The sequence below is a fragment of the Pseudonaja textilis genome, chromosome Z, assembly GCF_049901715.1.
Source record: "Pseudonaja textilis isolate UNSWEBS1 chromosome Z, rPseTex1.2, whole genome shotgun sequence".
NCBI classification, from domain to species: domain Eukaryota; kingdom Metazoa; phylum Chordata; class Lepidosauria; order Squamata; family Elapidae; genus Pseudonaja; species Pseudonaja textilis.
The window spans coordinates 83,987,698-84,013,076 of NC_142008.1; the positions used below are offsets into that span (position 1 = coordinate 83,987,698).

At 36.6% G+C, this 25,379-nt stretch overlaps 1 protein-coding gene across 1 annotated transcript in view; it reads left to right on the top strand.

The window, feature by feature from the left end:
* Window positions 1–784: 784 nt before the first annotated feature.
* The window catches only part of KRCC1 (lysine rich coiled-coil 1), a 40,593-nt gene continuing 15,998 nt past the window's right edge, over window positions 785–25,379 (top strand). Inside the window, exons 1-2 of the mRNA XM_026717333.2 lie at window positions 785–865; window positions 8,742–9,096. Of these exons, the coding sequence (XP_026573118.2) occupies window positions 785–865; window positions 8,742–9,096 (436 nt within the window). The remainder of the gene's footprint in view (window positions 866–8,741; window positions 9,097–25,379) is intronic.

Genomic DNA, 25,379 nt, shown 5'->3' on the forward strand with positions numbered 1-25,379 from the left:
TCTGTGGGACATAAAGAACTGTGACTAGTGTTTATTCTGAAGAGTAACCTCAGCTTTGAATAAAGATTCTTAGGCTATTGGCCAAAAGTGGGATTTACTAAAACAAAACAAGATGCAATACAAGGAGGAAAGGAGCGGAACTTTAAATGAGCTGGTGTTTCAAAGCATAAAGGATATGATACAGAAAGAACACAAGATGACTAGGGAATTAATAGATGGCACAGACCAAAAACTGGAAAATATTATACAAGGGATAAAAAACCAAAATGCTCAGGAAAAGAAGGAAGGGGCACCTTGAATAATATTGGGAAAGAGACCAGTGGTGATGCAGCTCTTATAGGAGCAATATTGGTATTGACCAGGATGTACATAGATATATAAGAATAAAAATAGTGTCCTGCCTTTTGTTATAAAGAACTTTCTCAATATTTGGAAATATTTTATCAGATCAGAACCTTCTAATTTTACTAAAAAACATTCTGCCTGGAATTGCCTATATTCTTAAATACTATCTTAATAGTTCTTAGAATGAAACTTAAGAGTTTCCACCAATCTTAGTCTATGGATCTAACTATAGATTACCCACACATAATAAACAACAAAGCCTTAACAATTTCTGATATGAAAGACAATGAAGTCTGAATAATAGATATTGCCATATTTGGAAGCAGCAAAATAGAAAAAAATAAAGAACTGGAGACAATCACAAAATACAAAGACCTGAAAATAGAAATAGAGCAATTGTGCAAAAGAAAGAAAAATAGTACCAATAGTTAAAGGCACCATGGGTGCAATTCAAAAACATTTGGAGCACCACTTGAACACCCTTGGCATAGACAAAATGGCCACCAGTCAATTGCAAAAGGTAGCTTTACTTGGAACAGTTTACATCTTGCAATGTAAACAGCATGAAATAACAACTTTTGCTTGCTTCAGGTCCTTAGGAGGAACTTGAAAGGTGAATAAAAATGCCAAATCCAGTCTAAACATCTGGCTGACTGTGCGATCAACCATAATATAATAACATATAATCAGCACATTGATGTCAACTAGCCCCAGACCTGCAAATGATCCTTCATAGAAGTTTCATAAAGCATTAAGTAACAAAGGAGACAAAATGTACTTTATAAGATTCTCCAAGACAGTTATTAAGTGTTTCTTAAACTTTTTCTCTCTCAAGGCACACTCCCCCTTTTTAAAAATGATAGAAAGCCCCCAAAGAACTTTCTTTGTATGAATTATATTTATTGATATTTACTGTATTAAAAATTAAAATTGATATATTTACCCCTGCTACCATTTCTCGTGATTGTTTGATGGAATTTTAATATTTAATTATTTTTCAACACAGACCTCTAAAAGGATATTGGGAGAACCCGTGGATCCCAGGAAAAAAAGCTTGGGGGGAAAAACTGTTCTATCTCATCATATGATTGTGGCCAGAAGGATAGCAGTAGAATTATCACCTGATAGATGTTCAATCCCCAAATTTGTGAAAGATTCCAACAAGATACTGTGATTAATGAGGTCACATTCCCCTGTTCTCTTTTCTGATAGAAGACAACAGAACAAGTTATCATCCCTAACATCCCTAGCTACTCTTCCATCAGATCCACATTGGGAATAGATTAATGCAACTCTAACACCTATCCAATTAAAGTCTATGCAACCAGATCCCAAATGAAAGAAGGAAACCATTGTCATTTTTAGACACGATGGTGAAATATTATTTCTGACCCATTCCATATATTTTCCAACCCTGGAACCAACCACACCTGGAGCAGAGTTGGTTTCTTTTTAAAGGGTGGGTCATGCTACTTTGCAAAAAGCCTCCACAGAGAAACCCACCAAAAAGCCAGGGAATTTATGGATAATGGATGCTTTCAACATTTCAGGAAGAGGATAACAGGTACAGAAGATCAGGCCAAGAATGATATTGGCATCAGCAAATTGTTCTGTGTTTAAAAGGATATTTACCATAGCTATAAACATTAGGAATAAGATATTAAGTTGTCAAATAATATTTTCTTTTTCTTTCTGATGGCATACGTGTCATAAGCTATATTGAAATTATTGTTAAATATTCCACAGCAGTGAGAGTGAGTCCTAAAACAAGTACAAACTTAGCAGGTACAGGAAGGAAATAGATTTCTGTATTGTAATTTGGAAAGCATGGAGAGGTAATTGCCTAGTGAATTTATTCTTAATACTATCTGTTTTCTAGTACTTCACATAAAAATGCATCCTTAGAACTCAGTAAAAATTAAATAATTTGGTGAGCTTTAGGGGTCACCAAACTTTTGGACCTCAGGGACCACCAAAATCATAATTTTAAATCCCACGGACCATTAATATGAATTTTGACTGATGGTGGCTTGCTGACATTGGTGGGAAAGTCGATCCCATATTCCAGAGCTGCAGTAGTCACATCACTGGCCCTTTGGTCATCCTGGAGGAGCTGCTTCTCCACCCAGGTGCACCAGCCTGCCATGGATTGGAGAAGCTGCTCCAGGATGACCAAAGGGCCAGTCTTGTGACTACTGCAGCTCTGGAATATGGGACCGAGTTTCCCACCAATGTCAGCAAGCCACCCCTGGGGCGGACTTCCCTCCCCTGCCACTGGTCTTACCTTCCAGTTCCAGCTGGTGTGGCTCTACTCAACGTAAGGTTTGCGCTCAAAGGGTGAGGGTCATTGGGTGGGTGGGCCATGTGAGTCTTGTGTTCCCATGCAGTCTGGATTAATTGCTTTGTGGGGGTGCTGGGAGGGGCATTTCCCTGTGGACCACCAAAATTTTCTCACGGACCACCAGTGGTCTCCAGCCCACTGGTTGGCGACCACTGAGCTATATAACTCACTGATTAAAGATTGTCTGCAGTTTGTAAGATCTTCAATCTATATGGCCAGAATAAGATGAGAGGGCCATAGTAAGGTGTTAAGCTATTACCAGAGTCTACCATAGCAACTGTTAGCTTAACCAATTTTATTAAATGCTACTACACCCTATCATGGATGGAGTGGTTAAAAAGATATAGGATTTAAACTGAGCCAAAGGAGAGCAAACAAGTGAAGACAGACTGGTTATATCATGTAAAGATATATGTAATTGCCATATAAATTATAATGTGCTAAGAGTCTATTGCCTTTATGGAGACCTTTTGAGATAGACTGAAACCTTTTTATTGTGAGTGTTGGAAGAAATATCCTTCTGGGTTCAGTTCTAAGTGGGGGGAAAGACACTGGAAACATGGAGGCTGTTTGGAAAGATGGTTTAATGGTAGACAGGATCACATGCCTTGGAGCTCTTGGGTGATGAAAAAGGAAGAGATGCTGAGAGTGCCTGGGTTTTATGCCTTCTGTTGGGCTTTGAATTTGAGCTTGTGTTCTGATTGGTTGCCAGACTCCCATGAGACCATGCAGGGGTAATTCTGTAAGTTATCTTTTGAGTCCCAGGCTTGGTCGACTCTTGCTGGGATGATGATGTAATGAAAGGTCTTTTGGCAATTCCTATTATGGCTTTGCCTGAAGGAAGTAGATCTGTGTTATGTAGAATAGACTGGCCCAGGCCTTAATGGCCCATTAAGGCAGAAGGGGGCTGAGTTTCTGCCTCTTTGAGTTTCTGCTTCTCGTTTGGGGGAAATATTCTGTCTTTTTAGTATATCCTAAAATATTTCATTTTCCTGGGAGAAGGGTGGGTTTTAATTTCCAACATGAGTTCAGTAATCTCTTGCCTAATTGTGGTTTAAATTCTAATTTTTACAAAATGGCAATTTTGAGATATGCTATATAAAGTGCCTGGGAAGTTTAAAATGGTGTGATATTGCTTTCTGCTTTTTTGATTCTTCATGGCAAACCTGGATCTATTAATTATTTTGTACAAAGTTTGTTTTATCTTCTTGTTCTATGTAGAATTCACAGAGGAATTGCTGACAGACAACAGTACATATCCCATTAGATACAATGAATTCTTTATTTCAGAAAACTGTCCTTAAGGAGGCAGTAGAATGATTATACTCTAAAGGGAAAGTAAGAGTTTTACTGATATATTAAATCAGTGGTAGTATTCAATTTTTTTATTACCATTTCTGTGGGCATTGGTGACTTGTTGGGTGTGGTGTGGCTTGGTAGGCATGGCAGCGGAAGGATACTGTAAAATCCCCACTCCCTCTCCACCCCACTAACCTGCTTTCCAGCTCTGTTCTCCTATGCAGGGCAACAAAAGAAGACCTAGCTGAGACTCAGGAGGCAGAGAATAGATGTGGGTGGGGCCAGTCAGAGGTGGTATTTGCCAGTTCTCCAAACTACTCAATATTTCCGTTACCAGTTCTCCAGAACCTGTCAGAACTGGCTGAATGCCACCTCTGATTTAAATCAGGGGTGGGATTCTACTAGTTCTATCCTGTTCTATAGAACCCCTTGTTAACTTTCTAAGCAGTTTGGAGAACTGGTAGTTAGAAGCAATCTCCTTTTATTTTTTTCCACCCTTATTATATTCTTGGCAGACAGCCTAGACTTCCTGTCTCCAGAGCTTCTGAGGCTTTCTTAAAGGGGAAGGGTTTTAAGATATACTTCCCTGGACAATCAGGACTTTGAAGAAATAATTGAATAATGAAGTAAAGCTTTTAGTGAGGGGGGTGGAACCAAGATAAGTGACATTCAGCAAGGCTTCTTGATTAGCTAGAAAGATTAACATTCAAACATGAGTTTACATACCCTTTCTGAGTTTTTGGTCTAAAACTGGTTTCTGGTGAAGGTTAATTCTGTGCTTGGTGTGTTTATTGATGGGATAATTTTCCCTATTCAGCTTCAACAATCAACAGCTACTGCTGTGATTTAATTATTTGTATTGTATTTGAATTTTTTCCTGCCTCATGGTTTCTTTTTCTATCTGGGGAGGGGGTCTTCCTCACTGCTTTAGTACTATTTGGCATTGTCCTTTGGGGGTATATTTCCAAGAAGCAGGATACAGGCTTGGCACTGATATATTTTTCTGCCTTTCTGTGGGGCATGTGACCTTTCCTTAAATCTGGATGATTTCCTTAGGATATCTTGTGGAGTGAGTGAGACCAGCTGGTATTTTTAAGTGATGCAAATGTATCTAAGGATTGCTTTTCCTGGGTGTACTTTTTCTGGAGCTCTTAAATGACCTCTCTCTACTAAAGAGTTTCACTTTATGAGCAAAAGCTGGCTGCTGATAGTTATCATTGCATTTTAACTATTTTCATTCCTCAAGGTGCTCTGGCACCCTGCCTGGTTTGTAACTCTGGCTTGCAGGTATTTTTAATCTAATGATTAGTATTTAGGGCAGCTTTTTGCAAGCAAATAAACTTTTTGTATTTTTGTACAGGTAATCCTTGACTTACAACAGTTCATTTAGTGACCATTCAAAGTTACAATGGCACTGAAAAAAGTAACTTATGACCATTTTTCACACTTATGACCGTTGCAGCATCTGCACTGTCATGAGAGGCCAGGCAAGGAGAAGCGCCCTTTGCTTGACATGAGTGATGTCAAGTTGGCCACACCTACCCAGTCACATGACCACCAAGCGACACCCACCAAATAAGCCATGCCCACAGAACCGGTTGTTAAAAAAACTGAATCCCACCCCTGATTTAAATGCTTTTCAACATCCAACATGTTACCTAAAATGAAACTCTTTCTTGACACATTCCAAATATTCCCAATATGTGTGTTTCAGGATATATTTTGTCTTTTTTGTTGTTGTCTAAGCAAGTTGAAGATCACACTCTAATTCCAGGAATGATAAGTTGCCCACTGCAAATAACCTAGAGAATTTGGCCTTGGCAACAAGTAACTGAGATAATAACAAAAAGTCATTTTCTCACAAAACTCTAGAAGTTTAGCTGATTTATTCTTTTGAAGCACTACCTAACATTGAAACAAAAGAAATACTGAGAAAAGTAAGGAATTTATAACAGCCCCCGTTAACAACACTTATACTAGCAAAACCTTTGATTAGCCTCACCATCCCTCCACCACCACTGCCGCCACCAAGGGTTGCAAAAGCAGTTATGCAATCTACAAACATCTCTGACAAACTTTGATTTAACTGAGGATTCTCAATAGAAAAGCAACCAGAAGGAAGACCATTGGCAATTTGAAAAGGGGCTGACCTTGCATCAGATTTAAGAAATAATCAGTTGGAAGGGACTTTGTAGGTCATCTAGTCCAACCCCCCCGCCCGCCCGCCGCTGCCCAAGCAGGAGACCCTACACCATTTCCGACAAATGGAAGTCCAATCTCTTCATCACCCAAACAACATCTGCACTTCCCTTGATGTCATAATTCTACCACATGGACTGCAGGCTAAAGGACTCTCCAGAAGAAAAGTTTCAAACTCTGGATGAACCCACACTCATAACAGTCTAGCAACACTTTAAGCTAAGCAAACTCAACCAAATGTTGGTGATCTTCAGATCTCTTGTAGCACTCAACCTAAGATGGGTAGCGTTTACACCAGCATGTTAGAGTGCCAGTCTGGCCATATTGGTCAAGAAAGAACTTGGAAGGAAGATCATAGATATGGCTATAAGTACCTCCTCATCTTTTTGCTCAGCTTTAAATTCTCTTGTGATTATGATATTACATTTACTACCAAAAACATATACAAATTATTCCCCTGGCATATAAGTGAATTTGGAGTAAACCCTGCTACAGCTAAATTCAAAAACTCCCAATACAATTAAATTGTTTTGGGAGATTTTAATGCAAGCTTGGGCAATCTATATAATATCACATTAGTAATCTAAACATTCCTGAAGAATGCTATTTCCTATTACCTTTATGTTCCTTTAGGGACTGGGGGGGAGGGGAAACACTGCCATTGAACAATTGTTAAATCTGGTATGCAAAGGTAACTTGCATATCTTAGGGGACAAAGTCCAAAATTTTGTTTATTATCAAAAGAAATCATCTCAGTACTTTTAGACTTTACCCTTTGATTCTGGGTATGCGACACATCACTCCTTTGTCATTTCATATACAGACTTGCTTTAAGAAACATATCAAGAATTCAAGCAAGTGCAGGCAAATGGTAAAAACTATTCACAGTGTCCATTTTCTTTTTATAATAATGTGCCTAGTCATATGCCTTGGACATATTATAATCCTTGCAGAAGAAAATATATTGGCAGAAAAAATTAAGGAAGATTTTCAAATGACCTTTAAAGTATCTAAAAGTTTATTTAAATGTTATGTTCTACAATTATATTTATCTTTTCATCTCTCAATACAATATTTACTTCTTTAAAGTGTTTATGTCTTGAGAGTTTATTTAACAATCAGATTCTATGTCACATCTCCTTTTCTCTTAACTGCAATTTTACTTAATTTTTCTTTACAGTTCAATTAACATGCCGCATATCATCCTTTAGCTAGCAGAAAACTGTATAAAATTTGGCCCCTTTCCTTCCTCCATAGCCTCTTTTTAAACTTGAAAGCTGACATCCTAATTTTATGTATATAGGACATCTTAAGCATATTCATTGCTTCAGTCCTCTGGCTTTATGTGCCCACCCCTTTCTAGACATCATTAGCTTTCAAGAAACCACTGATGTTATTAGCAAATGATTTTGACAGATGGCTAAATCTATAGTTAAGCAATTTGTTAAAACTGAATTCTGGGTTTATGTACACAAATTTGTGTTGGACTTGTTTGCAATGTGGTGGTGAATTTTGACAGACAGTTAAACAGTGCTCCCCTTTTTTCTCTGCAAGCCTGGTGAGATTAACCATCAATCTTGCACAGGTATGGAGTTTTTAAGGAGAGCTAATCACATATAGAATTCTCATCAATTCACCAAGTTCCAATATATATCGAACTGCTAATACTCAAGGAAATGTCGATGCTGGCAACAAATGGATATAGTCAAGAATACAACAGAAAATACTCTTAACTCTTCATTGGGGACAAGATGAAGGCAACATTATGGGGACTGCTCCACCCACACCCAAGGATGTTGCCAGGTCTATTTGTGCCATAATCGGGTGATAGCGAGGAAAGGCATTAGTCTGTGAAAACAGTGCCATCTTGTGGTAAAATACTAGATTCAAACGAAATGCTTAACGTAGTGTAGTGTTCAGGGATTTTGGAACCAGCCTTCAAAACTTAACCTAAAAATTGGATAAACAGGATACAGATCATAACTAATGCATTTTTAAACTAACTTTTAAAAGCTTCATTCAAAAAAAAAAAACCCTAGAGAAATATGATTACAATTTAATCACAAATACTTCCCAAAAGTGTTTTTTTCAAAGGGCAGCTGGACTTTGTTTTTCCTTGAAAACATTTCGCTTTTCATCCAGTTCAGAACTGAAGAAGCTTTCTGGATGAGAAGCGAAACGTCTTAAAGGAAAAGCAAAGTCCAGTTGCCTTTTGAAAAAAGAATTGTCCCAATCATGACCTGGAGGACTGAGATCTTCATGTACAAGTAATACTGTCCCAAAGGATCATTTCTTATAAAAATCAGTTTTAAACTGTATTTTATTGAGGAGTCCCTGCTGCTCTCTGAGTTGGGTCCTTTGTTTCGATACCCGATTAGGTAACTTCTTTCAGGGCTTGAAGGGAATGGGCTCTTCGCTCTCTGTATATATCCGGCGATCTGTGTTGGGGGGAGTGCTTTTTCCCCTTCGCAGTCCCTTAATTGTGCTGTTGTTTACCCCCAGATCTTTTTGCTTATGGGGAGCAGCAGCCAACGGACTCTCATGCAATCACTAACAGCACGGAAGGCCGGGAAAAAAAACGCGGAAGCGGCCCCACCACGGCGCAATTTCGAAGAGCAATCTCGGAGGAAGCGCGACTTCCGCAGCTTTACATTCTGCTTCCGGGACGCCGTTGTTCCGCCCCCACATTCCCGCGAGGATTTCCCCGCGGGGAGTGGCCGGAGCTTGCTCTGCTCCGCTTCCCCAGTTATGGCGGCGGCGGCGGCGGCGGCGGTGGCGGCACCGGCACCTCCTGCTGCTGCTGCTGCTGCTGCTGCTGCTGCTGCAATTGTTGTTGTTGTTGCGGGGAGGGAGAAGGCAGAGGGGGGAGGGACGTCCCTCCCCCGCCGCCACCCCCCGCGGCCAGAGAGCAGGTGAGTGAGAGTGGCAGGCAAGGCGGCTAGCCGGCCGGCCGCGGGGGAGCAGGCAGATCCTGGACCCGCCGGGAGGGTGGGTGGGGGCATGGGGTGGGAGTGGGAGCGCAAGAGGAAGTGACGCCCTGGAAACGGGCGACAGCCTCAGCTGGAATGGGGGCGACCGGGGCTTGGGTGGGGGAGGGAAGCCCGATGCCTTTTCCTCGGACGAGCGAAAGGGGGTGCAAGGGAGCCACGTGTCTTACGAGCAGTGAGAGCGATTGGCGGTGGGCTGGGGGACCGAGAGGTAGCCTGCGTGGAAGAGCAGGTCCGTTGGGAGGCAGCAGCTCCTCCGATGTCCCATACTTTCTAATCAGATGCAGGGGGCTTCTGGAAGCTTGCCGAGCTCTGGGGTCCGGGGTCCCTGTTAAGAATAGGGGCGAAAAGGCCGCTATTCCTATTTCGAATGAAAACCAGCCTATCTTGAGGAAAGCTAATCCAATAACAAGCCAGCCTTATTTTTTCTTCTGCCTACAACAGAAGTTGGAAGTAGCAAAAGATAAGGATCCTGCTTTCTCTTCCATCTTTTTACATCCACTTTTTTGCTGCCACCATCCCCAGCCATACACAAATATATTGATGGAGAAAATTGGATTGAGCTAGACCTAGCTTCTCTTTATTTGTCCTTTTGTTAGTTGATGTGTTAAAGAGGGTTGGTTAGGGAAAGAGCAGCAAATCGCCCATTTGAATGGCGTGCTATTAAAGGTATTTGTTCACCTAATCTAATCCCATGCAAAAAGACCACCAGAGGAAATGTAACTCCACAATGCCATTCAGAAGTGAGTGAGACTGTTGGCAGTTATGCCCACTCCTCCTCAGTGGCAATAGGGAATTTGACTCATCAGATGTTGCTGTACTTCATGCTCTGTTGGAAGTTGTAGCCCAGTAACATCTAGAGGTTCTCCGACTTTATGTTTCATTGCCTAGCAGAGCAGCCAGTGATTCAGATAGTATCTCTGTCTCATTTTCTTTGCAGTGACAGCTTTGAAAAGTCAGGGAAAAAGCAGTAGAAGCTATAGTCCTTTTTTATGCTTCCTGTCCTTTTTCTTTCTTTCTTGACAGGAGGAAAGAAGGATTGCTACTTCCCATTTGCTGTTTTATTGCCTTTCATCTCCAATGGGCTGCTTGTTACCCTTCCTTTGAAGAAAAGTGTTTAATGATTTTTTGCCCAAGTACATTCACAGTATCGTAAGGCACAACCCTTAGTCTTAAATATTGTAAGCTGGCCAATGGCTGCCTAGAATACATTGGAATTGCATAAAGAAAATAAACATTCCATATGATAAGAAACACTCAAAATGACTTGCATACAAACCACAATAAAATATAATAAAGGAGTCATAATCTGAAAATAAGCTTTCATCACTATCGGGTAGAATGGAATTGAATAAAGGTTATATGAAGGAGTCTTTACAGTACAATTAACAAAGTAAGTAGATTTTTTTGATGAGACCTTAGTAACCATTATGCACTGAGTTCCTTTGTGGGTCTAGAAATTGCTCATTTTTACCTCCTGATGAAAAACAGTATATTTCAGAAAAAAATGACTTCCCTAGCAGAGAAACCAGGCTTGGAACTTCCTAGGGATATGAGAGATTTCTTTCTTAAAAGTCCTCCTAAACTTAGCATTTCAAAGGAACAGTGAGTGGGACTTTAAATCTCAGCAAATGCACACAAGCCCTGCAGACAGTTGATGAACATAATAAAATTTGAGCTTTTTGAGTAAGAAGAGCTTTTTGCCATACTTGTTCATCAAATCCAACAATTCATGTAGTACTTTTCCAGAGTATTTCCTAGCCTTGAAAGCCAAATCATTTTAACTGGAGATACCAGTATAATGTATGCATGCAAAATATTGCTTATTTCAATGATCTGTGCCTTACCTGACAGGTGATCTGTGGCAATAAACTGGTCTTGGAAGATGAAGAATTATTAAGTCATCAGTTATTAAATTGAAAATCTTTATGTCACTTCAGTAGATTTATAGTCAGAATTTGAATCTCTTATAATAAGAGGGGACTATTTAGAATCTAAATGCATGTAAGGTGTCACACATTTTTATTTACACTATAACAATATTCACGATATTTACATTATGATTTTCTTGAAATAATTAAAACAATTTAATGAAATTAGGGGAAGGGCCATGCCATCTTGTCACTCCAATAAAGTTTATATTTATCTTTCATAAGCTGAATTCCTTATTCCTAAAGTGAAGCAAAATTATAATCCATCTTGCACTTTTAAAAATTTATCTGAGAGTAGATTTCATAGCATTCTGTGGATATTTTGATTCTGATCGCTCTTAAACAAATATTTTCAAACAGTTTAGTAGGATTGAGAACACTTCAGAAATGTTTCTCAGATCCTTTGTGTTCCTTAAAGGGCTCATCTTTTTTCAGAATGTGAAACTGAAAGTGATCATATGTTTTAGGTCTCTAATTTGAAACAATCAACTATTTTGTCTCATGAAGAAAGCTGAAAAAATACTAAGGTGTGACTGAAATGAGGTTCGAAGCACTTTTTCTGAATCATTATTAAAGTGTACACGGTTTTCGAAACTAGGCACAAAATAAGAGTTATTTTAAATAGGTCCAAGCATTTCTGTTCAATTAGGTAGGTTTATCTTTATTTCCACCCTTTGGACCATATATGTATATACACATGCCAGATAATAAAAACAGTTTTAGAATTAGTTTCAGTTTGGGTGGTACATTACTTGCAGGAATAGCTGGCTACTATTCAGGAAACAAATCTTCATATTTTCTTGATAGTTGGAAACTATGGCACTGACAAAAATCATATTCAATGAATCTTTGATTTGCTATCCTTACAGCAAATAATATGGACATATCTGAAAATATTAATCTACAATATTATAAACATTTCCCTGTGTAAAACTAAAATCTTGTTAGTAGCTACTTTGTATGAAGGCATAATTCTTCATTTTCAAAACACAGAGGTGATAATTTATCTAAAAGTAGCTAGAAGAAACTTATGTTACCAAGAAATGTATTAATGTATAATAATATAAAACTATTGAAAAGTCTCACATTAATTTAGAAAGTTATATTTGAGATAATAGCATTAGCGAAATGTTTTGGCGTGCTCAGCCCACTCATTATGCTTTTATACAATGCTCTTCCAGTATCTGTAACTTACATGTTAAGAAGACAGTATAGTATGGCATTGTCTCCACCCTACACTGTCACTACACTGACAAATTTGCTTTAGATACATAGTGAATTCGTAGCAGAGGTAAAACATGAATTAGGATTTCCTAGTTTTGGATTAAGCAATTTAGTACACTTCAGAAGTTTTGAATTTAAATTCTCATCAGCCCTGCCATCATTGGTAATGGCAAGAGGACACAGTGGTAATCCAAACAATGCGTGGTGTTTATCTACATATTTCCCAATAATTAGAATTCAGCAGTTGTTTATTTTTCTGCTAATTGACTATGTACAATCTGGTCCAAGTAGTAAGTACAAGAAAGACCATATAGTCCCGTGATGGCGAACCGGAAGTGGCACACAAAGCCATTACTGCTGGTACGTGAGCCCTCACCCAGAGCAGGTCTACTGTGCATGTGTGCACGTCGCCAGCCCGACAGCTGATTGGTATCTAGCGTGCATTTGGGTGGAGGGGGTGCACGGGAGACAGGCATGCATGTGCAGAGACTGAATGTGTGGCAGGCTGTTTCACTGTGATTCTTTGTTTTGATTATAGTGAGTAGAATGAATAAAATACCTTGAGCGGATTGAAAAAGTACTAATGCCCCCACATAAGCTTTATTTAAAATCTTAAATTTTATTTTCTAAACTTCTGGTGATTATGTGCCATTAAGTTGGTGGCAGTCCTCAGTAACCCCAGATATTTTCTCTGTAATAATTCCTCCCCAACCTGGTCTTTCCAGTAGTGTATATCATTAGTCCATCATTGCTGTAATTGAGACCATCTACCTTGCTGTCATTTATCCTTTTCTTCCCACCTTTGCCAGCTTTATAGACTTCTCCAGACAGCTAGGTCATTACCCATTTTACTTAAACTATGATAATATAAATTCTTTTCTGAGGTTTTATAAATTATTGATCATGAATGTAGTCAATCTGTAAGATTGAGATTGAATTGCTTGCTTTGCTTCTAGTGCTAATGCTTATCTATACTGTAATTGTTTGTAGCAGTTACTTATTTACTATTTGTATTATTTAGTATCTTGCAATATAATAAAACATTTCAAGCTAGTTTCCCTTCCTCAGCTTCAGTTTCACTTTCCCATTAGTGCCAATCATTTTTTCTCTTGCACTAAGGATAGTTTTATTGGAAGCATGAGTGAAGAGGGAAAATTGTGGCAGACCTCTATTCTGAGAATGAATGAGTGAATGAATGAATTATATGCATATATTTATGTATGCACAGATTTTTCAGTGAAAGTCTTTTTTCTTACAAAGTATGATCACCTTTCCCATAAATTACTTCTATTGGCCACATGAAATTAATTTGAAATATACCCCTAATGAATTAGAACATGCTGCATCATATTCCATGGAGCTGTCCTAAAATTTAGGATGGATACTTTGTGTGTGTGTATGTATGTATGTGTGTATATATGTGTGTGTGTGTATATATATATTTGTTTTCTTAAGTTTTTGTGGATACTTACATGTATGGTATTCAGCTTTGTTCGGGTATTTTCCCACGTCATTGTAGTTGTGCTTTAAAAGCACAACTACAATGATGTGGGAAAATATTCGAACAAAGCTGAATACCATATGTATGTATGTATGTATGTATGTATGTATGTATGACAGTGAAAATTGTATCATATAGAAAATATATTGTCATATAAGTATGTCCCATTAATAACATTCTTAAATATTTTGTGTCCAGAAATAGTAACTTTTCTACATCTGACTACTGTTAGAGAAATATTGACAACATGTACAAGATTATTGTATCTCGTGAAATTATGTGAATCTTCCAAAAATACAATGTTAGTGAGCAGATTCTGATTGAGGGCAGGGAGGGTGATTATCATTTTCAAAGTTCACTGCTAATCTCTAAACCATCCAGCTTGTGGGAACAGCACCAGGCCCCCTTCATGCACTGTATTTTATTGCTTATCTTTCTTACATGCACACACTCACATACAGAGAGATGCAAACATATATAGTTTTTAAAAGTTAATTTTATGAGAATATAATTGAATTCAAATTAAAGAAGTATGCAATAACTTTTCCTGCAATATTAGAAATGTGAATGCATTAATTATAAAGACATTCCTAGTCTTGCAGATAGGTGTAAAGTCAGTGGAAACAGAAATGAAAGAATGTTCATAAATCATAGACAATAAAAAATTAAAGAAGTCCTTTATATCAAAGTCCAACTGATTTTCTGTGCAAACTCCAGTTAAGACTCTTCTATATAAAGTTGTTCTATAGCCATAATACATGTCCCCAAAACAATCCTAGTTCAGAAATAGTAAAATGCTTTTCTTCACTTAACAATAAGAGAAATTGACTTCACATAAACAATACTTCTAGTTTGTATGCTGCTTCTAGATATTTCTATATAATTGGAATGACTTTTCATAGTTTCTGTATATCATAAAGCATCCTTCTCTGAGCTAGTGTTTTCCAACTTCATTGGGTTGCTGCAATTCCCATCATCTCCCCAGACAGCTGGAGTATGACTGGCACATCTAACTGAAGTCTGGTTTGTAATTAGATCACTATAGTCTCAAAAATAGAGTTCTTACCTGAGACCATTTGAACAGTTGTTAGGAATTGAAGAGGGGATCTTATTCAAGCAAAACATGTATATACTTTAAACTTAGTATTGGCACTTCTTTAAGCTTCCCATTTCTTTGAACAGCAAAAGAGAGGTCAAAATTTGAACAAGGTTCTCTATACCACTATTGATACTGCTTAAAGCAGAAGATTGTTTACATAACTCTTATGAGATAATACATGAATCAGCTGAGATAGCATAGATTTAGCCAATGTTTTCAGGCTGAAAATGTCTCAGGTAAAATGCAGAAAGCTACATTAATCAATCTATGTATCATTAATCAACCTATAAATCTATGTTACAATGATATATCAGCATAAGGAAATTTGGATAGAAAGTCATTTTTACAATAATGGTATAAAAAGAAAAATTGCACATAGTTAAAAACATTAATATACGTTTTAAAAAACTATATATTAAGTCTTTTAAAATGAAGGAAAAGGTAAAAACATAAGAGTGTGACTTGTGATAATGAGTTTATGTACTTACTTAGAACATTTTACTCTTCCCTGAGTTCTCTGAATTGCAGAAAACCAAAGGGGTCGTTCTTTCATATCTCCCAGATTGCTCCCAAGTGCTCTGTACAAACTTGTGAGACAAGGCAGCACAAATAGATTCTGAAGAAATCAAAATCCATGGATCTCATGTTGACCTCATTCTCTCAAGTGTTTATCATAAAATGTGTGCTTTTGTATTAATTTCTGAGAAAGTTGCAAATAGGGGTGGCAGCCTACCTCTGACCTTAGGCAGAATCCAGCAGAATGTGAGTCTAAGTCTTCCAGAAGTTAACTTCAATTAATCAATTTGGCCGTTGTTCCATCCATAGCTGGTGCCAATGGATTATGGGAGTTAAAAAAAGAAATAAAACAGAAGATATTAGTTTGATAGCTGACCGCAACTGAACAAAATTTTATGAACTCTGCCACATAGGCACAAGTAAAATTTGGAAGAAAATTCCCTTATATTTACACATCCATTTCATGCAGTTAATGTTTCTTATAAATGTGTCTGTTGCATGATTGTCTGAAGTGGGGACAGCATTTTTCAACTAAAGTACATGTGCCTTTTTCATTATTTTCAATCTCTGAGGCAGGCAGGGTAGGGCTATGCAACTATTCAGCTAGAAAAGTTAATAGAAATCAAGTGTCCTGGAAGCTTAGCATTCCTTTTTATTGCTTATCTTAAACATACATAAATCTAAATCCTTCATCCCCATTTTACTGTTGGCCTTAAAGCATGATCCTGGAACCTTCTTGCAGTACACAAATTGCCTCCAGTAATATATGGAGAAATTCTTTTTTTTAAAAAAAAACAAATTTTATTGATTTTTTAAAGACAAACAAAACATAGGACATAAAAGCATAAAACCTCCTTTCTAAAAATTACTTATAAGTTTTAACAAGGCAAATAAAACATTATTTTTAGAGCATAGTTTCACATTATCACATTTCCATTTAAGCACATATATGTCTTTTCCAAATTTCTCATTATTTCTCCCTTAACTTTTATTCAATTATATTTCTATCAAGGTTTTATTAATTCTCGATCAAATATAAACACACAAAATACAAAAGATAGGACATAAGACATAAAAACAGAAAACCTTTCTAAAAGCTACTTATAGATTTTAACAAAGCAAATAAAACATTGTTTTATACAGCATAGTTCCAAATTATCACATTTCCATTTAAACACATATATATCCTTTCCGAATTTCTCATTGTTTCTCCTTTCACTTTTATTCAATTATATTTCTTTCTATCAAGGTTTTACTAATTCTCAATCAAACACACAAAATACAAAACATAAAACAAGACATAAAAACATAAAACCTCCTTAATTATCATTTGTACATATCTTTTCCAAATTTCTCATTGATTCTCCCTTTAGTTTTATTCCTCCTTAGGTTTTATTAATTCTCAATCAAACATAGCTAACCAAAACACAAAACATAAAACTTCTTTTGGGAAAGTGGCTTAGCCCCGGGTTACATCTTTTTTTACAGACCTAAATCAAATTCACGCTCACCTTATATACCATTCTTATCTTATTTACCATTCTATATTTTCTATATAACTTCTCCCTTCTTTTCACTCTCTTAATTATATTTTGTTTATTTCATCTTATTTTAAAATCATTATACTTGTATCTTTTGTCCGTTCTTTTCCAATTATCTATTTATCTCTTCTCTTTAACAGAAAATTTCCCCTGTAATCACTTTTAAAGTGTGACACCTTGCTATCTTTCATTAACACTTAAAATAACACATAATTGCCATTCTGATTCTGCTTAGTACATTCTACATGTTGCATTTTAAAATAAAGGAATAATAAATTTATAATACAGTTAAATATAAAATTTCCATTCTAATTCTACTTAATACATTATTTTAAAATAAGAAAATGAAATAGTAAATTTATAATACCATTAAAACAATAACAAATTAAACTATAACTAAACATTAATCATTTTACACATTCTCTTTAATATTTTATTGAATATTGAAATCTATCATTATTAAACATTTTAATATTTTATTAAATCTTATAATATTCCAATACACTATTTCAAATGCAAATACTACAATACTATCTTATGTACTCTTGGAGAATCTTTCATTATGCTTTACCCTTTATCTCTGGAAAAAATCTGCTTTTTAGCATCTTGTTTCAAGCTTTTGTGACTTTTTTTCCCTTTTTCCCTCCCTTTCTTCTCTTGTCTGGCCTTTTTGCCCCCCAACCTCCATCTTTTTAACTTCCCCTCTCTGTTGTATTTCTCTTTTCTGTTGCTTTCTAACATTGTACCTTTTTTTTCACCTTATTTTTCTCTTTCTTGGTTGTTTTGTTAAATCTTAAATCAATTTTCCTTCCCCTCCTCCTATTTTCTTTCTTAGTTGAACTTTTTTGTCCATTAAAGATGGCTGCTTCCCCTCCTCCTCCTCCTCCTCCTCTTCCTCCTCCTCCTTCCCCCATGTAGTTGCTGGTAAGTAGAAATCGCCATTTCTAAAAAGTGGAAGACAGCTCCCAAAGAATCTTGATCTTCTTGTTCTCCCTCCTTTAATTTTTCATATTCCATTTTTTATTCATCCACAGAAAGTGCCATTGTAAAACTTTTTTTTCTTCTTCTTTTTTTTAAATAACAACCCAAATGTTTTTAATCTTAAAGTAATTTCCAAGCGTTCCAAAGTTATCAAGCAATCCAAACAGACACAAAATATTTCCTCCTCTTCTCTTTGCACTTTCTCCTCCTGGGGCACAATCCCAAAATATATTTTAAAGCCTTATTACAGTTAATTTCTGGTCTTGTGATCTTCAAGGCGTCTCCTCCAACAAATTCTTAAAGGTTTTTTAGTCCTCTCCCTTCCCACTTATAACAAAGAGCTTATTTTTACCTTCTGTAAAGAAGCAGGTTTTTCAATGTCTGTTTGCTATCTCCGTAAGGAGTGAACTTTCCCTTCAGCACTTTCCTCTGCAGCTTTAGTAGCCTCTTTTGGAAACAAATGTATCAATCAAAGAGTCAGATTTCCAGGGTGTTTAAATCTATCTTAATGTCCCGGTTCAGCCAAAAAACTTTCTCTTTCTAATTCTTCCTCCTGCGCAAATCTTGTCCGGTTGAAGATCTCTTTGTGGCTGCCATTACTGACAGCCGCTCCACCACCTCCGGAAAAAGAAGTCTAGCCGGCTGGGGAAAGGGGGTGCGATGTCCCCAGAACCCTGCCTGGATCTCCTCTATCTTCGGCTACCTCTTCGGGGTAGCGACAACCCCCAAATCCGATTGGATCGGGGGTACTTCAGCGGCGAGCGCGGCAGGGACCCGCAGAGATGCGGATTCCTGCCACCGCCAAAGCCTTGCAACCGGAAGTTGACGTATATGGAGAAATTCTAATGCAGGGATATCAAACATTGTGCACCAGGATTTTCTTGGCACCTGCTCCAGCCCCCTGCTGTTTTTCATACTTAAAAGATTCCTTTTAAGCAAATGTTTAAAAGGGGAGAACTTCAAAAGAAATCCATCCCTTGTTTTTAATAATAGTTTAACGCTTTATCTCATTTGGATTGACCTTCCCATGGTAGCCATTTTATTTATCTAATCCATCCCAGTCCAAAAAGAATAGCTAGGATATAAGCATAAAAAGAGAATCACAAAACAAAAATACAGGTTTCCAGTTAAATCTCTATAATACGTGCAATCGCTGTGCAATTGCTGATAGTCTGCTTTTAATGGCTGAAAGCAATGCAGTAGACATTCTCCAACTCATGGTAAAGATAAAATTATCTAACAAACAGAAAATATCTCATGAAGGTGTGATGGAAGGAAAAGATGGAAGATTAAATTAGTCTTTGTGTGAGGGCTTTCTTCCTTTGGAATAGCTTAGTCAAGCTGAAGTAAGACCTTTAGAGAATGGTAAGTTAAGGATTTATGTTGATAACTTGCTATTGATCATTTTAATTTATTGCATTGCTAGTATTATTGTTCTTATATAACCAGCAGTCTTTTTAGACTTAAGTATTCTAAATAAATTAATAAATCTATTACTTAGCCCAGAAGCACCAACATTGCACCTGAATCACAGAGAAAAGAGATTGAATTTAATGTAATCAGTGGTAATATATGTGTGAGCATATATTCCATCACTGATTTTCATAGCAATTGTTCTACTTATAGAGTTAAAATATAATTCAAATCTCTTGTTTGTTATAGCTAATTAAAGCAGAGTAAATAAACTGCAGACATGGTTGTTGATTTGAAACATCTTGTTTGTACTGTTAATCATTGAAGAAGCAATCTGAGTTCCAGGAACTTAATTTAATTTTGTTGAATTGTAGAACTGGTTGATAGTAAAGTCAGTAGAGTCTTATCGTTAAAAGTTTTAGCCTAGGTCCAAGGGGAACCACATTCATACTACCTTGTTCATGAAACCTAGAGTGGCATTGAATCAGTCACTTTTTGTTCAGCCTAACCTAACTTACAACTGAGGAAAAGCAAGGAGTATTTTCCATCAAAGTTACCTTGAGCTCTTTAAAAAAAACTTGAGGTGTGAAAATAAAATAAAAAAAATTTCCAACAGAAAGTTCAGAAAGGAACTTGTTAGTGTCATATTGGGTCAATGAAAAGAACCTTTCTATTTAGAAGAAGTGAATACTGAAAACTTTTAAACCTATTGGTTTGCCTAGAGTTACATCGAATCAGAGTGTCTGTCATTTCTAGTTCTAGTTACTATAATATTCAGACATTGTGTTTTTTATTATTTTAATCCTATTTTGCAATTTGGATAAATTTGTTGGTATCAAATGGCATCAAAATTGAAATAATAACAATGATGAGAAGTTGGGCATAGAAAACCAAAAACTATAATGCCTTTCTAGAATGTTTTGCTTATAAAAAGATATTCAAATTGCAAACATACTGTTTATAAAAATGTATTGGTGTGATGTTAAGTGAGCAAGTGATAAGATTTCATGAATTTATTTAATTTCTATAGCTGTCCATCTTAACATTGTGTTGCATATATCACAAAAATATAAAACAGTTAAAAATTATGTGTGTGTGTGTGTGTGTGTGTGTGTATACAGAGAGAGAGAGAGAGAGAGAGAGATGCTGAATAAACTATTGCCTTGCATGTTCAAATAGCAAGTAACTGAGCCCTTAATGCACTTAGGGCCCCAGGCCTGGGCTAATAACTATATTTGCACAGCCTTCCTTACAAAGGACCAACAGGATCAAGGTCATCCCAATCTCTGAAGAGAGAATGTTCCAGAGGGTAGAAAGTATAGCTGAGAACATAAGTCTCGTGGTCCCCAACACTTGATATTCCTTGGCTGTCAAGATGTAATATGTCCCGTATGCTATACTGAATTGGACTGGTAGAAACAGCTGAGACAAAATGGTTCCTCAATTAACTTGATCGCAAGCCATGAAGGGCTTTAAAGGTGACAACCACCACCTTGAATTACACATTGGCAACCAAATGGTGGTATTTCATATGTCAAATATCTGACGTTACTTACTATCCGTGCAGCTGCATTTTACTTCAAATAAAGTTTCTGAATAATTTTCAAGGGCAGCCCCATGTACAGCATATTGCAGTAATCATGACAATAGGTCCCAAGGGCATTAGCAAAGCCTCCCAGTCCAGGAATAAGCACAACTGGCTTATGAGCCACAGATGTGCAAAAGCCCTTTTAACCATGACTGTGAGTTCAGGAAGATCCCCGAAGGACACATCAAGTCCATCTGGAACAGCACCCTATACAGAACCAGAGGTGGAAGAACCTTGTAACCAGGAGATACAAATGCTGAAGACCACTCAAGTCTTGTTTGAGTGGAATCAAAGGAGAAAGCTGGATATGATTAAAGGGTTGGTGATATGTCACCCCACCCAGTAGATGTTAAATAGGAATGGGGGGACAAGCTTGGAGCATCATTTCTTGGAAGCCAGAATTTATGAGACTTGTAGTGGGGAGGGGGTCATTTAAATCAAGAAGATTTAGGTTACCTATCATATTTGCAGTGACTTTCCAGAATCCATTGGAAATACCACATTTTTATCTGAGATAAAAGGATGAACTCAATCTTTGTGGATTGAAATCTGAATCAGATGTCTCCAGCCCTTCAGTTGTTTGTTTTTCATATCCCTCTCATGTCAGATTGGGGAGAAAAAAAGGCACAACGGGAAGAACTAGAGCATGAGTAGATCGGGGATATCATTACAACTATGGAAGGAAATAGTTCACCAGATTGAGGAATTTTATCCTTCCAGATTGGATCCGGAGTTGTAAACTTAGCAACTGCATTCTAGGATTGCCTCTGTGCATGATTGAATAATCAAGAAAAAAATGCATTTAAATTTACACTTTAAGCAAAAGTTAATTAACACTGCTAGTTAAAAAGTTATTTCTTTGTCACTTCTTTTTTGTAAACATTGAGTCATCGAGTATTGTAAACTACAAAATACAAAAGTAAATAGAAGAGCAGTGGGGGGAGGGAAGAGACGTGAGGAAAGATGAAAAGAAAAAGAAGCATTGATTTCCGATTTTGTTACAGTAAAATAAAGCATTAACATCAAATAACAACTTTTTTGCTTTTCCATAATATTATGAACAAGCCATCTCTATAAAGATCTATCAGTCTAATCTATAAAATAGAATAGAATAGAATTCTTTATTAACCAAGTGTGACTGGACACACAAGGAATTTGTCTTGGTGCAAATGCTCTCAATGTGCATAAAAGAAAAGATATTCATCAAGAGTCAAGAAACAAGATACAAAGTCATAGGGTACAATAAGTAATCAAATCATACTAGGAAACAGCCAATATAAATCATAAGGATACAAGCGACAAAGTTACAGTCATACTGTCACAAGTGGGAGGGAATGGATGATAAGGAGTGATGAGAAGATTAATAGTAATAGTAGTGCAGACTTTGTAAATAGTTGAACAATGTTGAGGGAATTATTATATGGCTTTTGGGGAAAATCCAAAGTCAGAGTTTCATTTTTTTCTATATCAAGCACAAAGTTCAAGGATAACAAGTTAAGTAACTGCACAAAATTGTTGAAGGGTCTTTGCTGATGACCACTACCTATATTTTCACAAAATTGATTCCTGAAGTTACCTTATGTTACAAAATTCAGAAGAGAATTCAGTGTTATCCAACAATAGTTTAATCCTTCTGTCTGCATCAATAGATTTCTCCATGCTTGATGCTTGTCTTATCTTGATTCAGTCTTCAGCCTTGGCTATATTAATTTTGCTCCAGATATTTATTCACAAGTTCTGGAATGTTTATAGGATTAATATACGGAAAACAAGTAGAACTATGTGCTACCCACATATTGGTATGGAGTATAAACAGTCCTCCAGCAGTGTCATATAAATGCTAATATGGGAAACAACAGAACAAAACAGTTCTGTTTTTCCAGAACAAAAATCTCAAGCAATAGCATTTTATGAACCCACTTTGCTGAACAGATAAAGATTGTGTGACTTTGTCCCTAAATGCAATCCAAAACTGCTAAAATTGATTCCAACTTTTTGTTGGTTTTTTTTTTTTTATGTGCAGCTCAAGTATAATCAGTCATTCAAACAAACTATAATTTAATCAAATAACTTGAAATATGAGAATTTCTTCATAATGTGTTTATCATACAAAACAAATACATCTGATAGACTATATTGTTGTAAGTGACCTAGAGTAGCCCCATTGCTGGATAGACAATAAATAAATTTAACTAACAAATAAGACAGTTTTAAGAAATATAATGACTTCAACATACACATTTTATGAAATTAAGGTCATTTTTAAAGTAGATTATCCATAAGAGCTCTCAAATACAAATCTCATCTACTTTTTATAAACGTTGGCTTTTATCCATTCTGCAATCCACGGTGGCTTTTACCAAATTACAGGCTATGACCTGTGTATAGCATAGTATAATGCTTTTGATGGCATGCTATCTTTTAAATGGGTTTTACAAAATGTAACATCTTCCACAGCATGCTAATGTATATGAAAAAAAAGTTATGAGAGGTAAACAAATGTGCCAAAAAAATACAAGGAGCAATGTGCAATTGTTACATAAAATACATGTATCACTAATTTTCCTATTAAAAACTGAATTAACAGTGCAATTGTGTCTGTCATACAGATAATTCTCCCTTATCAATGATAATTAGGACTGGAATTTCTGTTACTAAGTGATGCTGTCATGAAGCGTAGGATCACATGACTATCCTTAAGTGAATCCTATGCCACTGTTAAGTGAGGATGTAATGTGTTCCCCAATTTGACCTTCTGCCAGTTTTCCCATTGACTTTACTTATAGAAAACCAGCAAAGAAGGCTGGAAATGACCACAGAGATGCTATTATCATTTTAATTGCAAGGACTGGTCGTAAGTACCACTTGTTCAATGCCATTGTAAATTTGAATGGTTGCTGAATGAGTGCTGCTGGTTCACTAAGGCAGGGGTCTTTAACCTTGGCAACTTTAAAATTTGTGGACCAACTCCCAGAATTCATCAGCCAGCTGGCAGAAGAATTCTGGGAGTTGAAGTCCAAAAGTCTTAAAGTTGCCATGGTTGGAGAGCCCTGCACTAAGGACCTCTACCTGTTGTTTTTTTATTAAACACTGCAACTTAGTAAATACTACTGAAGTAACACAATTTAATGACTTCTGGTTACAAATCATACATCCTATAGTGAATGTTAATATCTATTAAGCACTTGGTATTTTATATTTGTGTATACAGACTATTCTTCACATTGGACAAATCAGCAAAACGTTTACATTATAACATTTATATTATTATCAGAACATCTACCTTGAGATATACTTTTATATTAAAATGTTGGGATTCCACATAACATCCACTGAATCCATGTCCACCAAGTCACACCATGCCCACCAAGCCATGCTCACAGAACTAGTAGTAAAATAATTGAATCCCACCACTGATTCACTCTCACTTACTTGAATTACTTGAAAAGAAATTAATATTTTTTAAATCTTTAATGTGCTTAAACAGAAAGCTAGAAAATAATATTGTTTACCCACATTAGATGTGTATCTTGGCTTACCACCAGTACAGCTGTGGATATTTAAAGTCATAACATTTTGCCAAAATATGCTGTCCAAAGATTTCAATTTTGTTGAAGTTTTTCAATACCTATTAAATTCTGCACAAATTTGCCTAGCAACAATGGGAAATATTCTCAGAATATTTACATTTATCATTAGATAATCCCAATTAAAATCCTGTGCATTATGTAGCAAAAGTTGTTCAAAGATGTGAATATTTTGAAATTCATATGTGATGTGAAAATATACTTCTGTAGTGGTGGAATACATTTTTTTTACTACCTGTTCTTTGGGCATGACTTGGTGGATGTGGCAGGGGAAGGATACTGTAAAATCTCCAGTCAGAGGTGGTATTTGCTGGTTCTCCGAACTATTTAAAATTTCCGCTACCGGTTCTTCAGAACTGGTGAATACCACCTCTGCTTCTGCTTGCTTTACACAATCCCTAATGATATTTACTCATTGATATTAAAATTATACTGTAATACTCTTCCAATATTTTATTAAGCATCCACTGCATGTTGTATATAATGGAACCTGTGTCTGGCTGTATTTTGCTGTGTCCGTGCAGTATTTAATTTCAGGGCTTGCAGTGTTAGGAGTCCTAAGCCTTCCCCCCAAAAGTGAGGAATGTCAGGGAAGCCAGCTTCAGCGGTGGGAAAAACCTCCAAGATTCCGTATGACTTCAGCCTTACTGGGGACAGAGAAATGTCCCCCCGCCTTTCCTAGTGAGTTTGTCTAAATATTGCTCACACTCAGGACATAGTTATCTATAATCCAAGACTTTAATACCCAGTCGATCTACTTAATATCTGCAAGATGTTCCTTGTAAATATTTCTTACACTAAAAAAAAAAAATCTAGTTGGGAAGGAA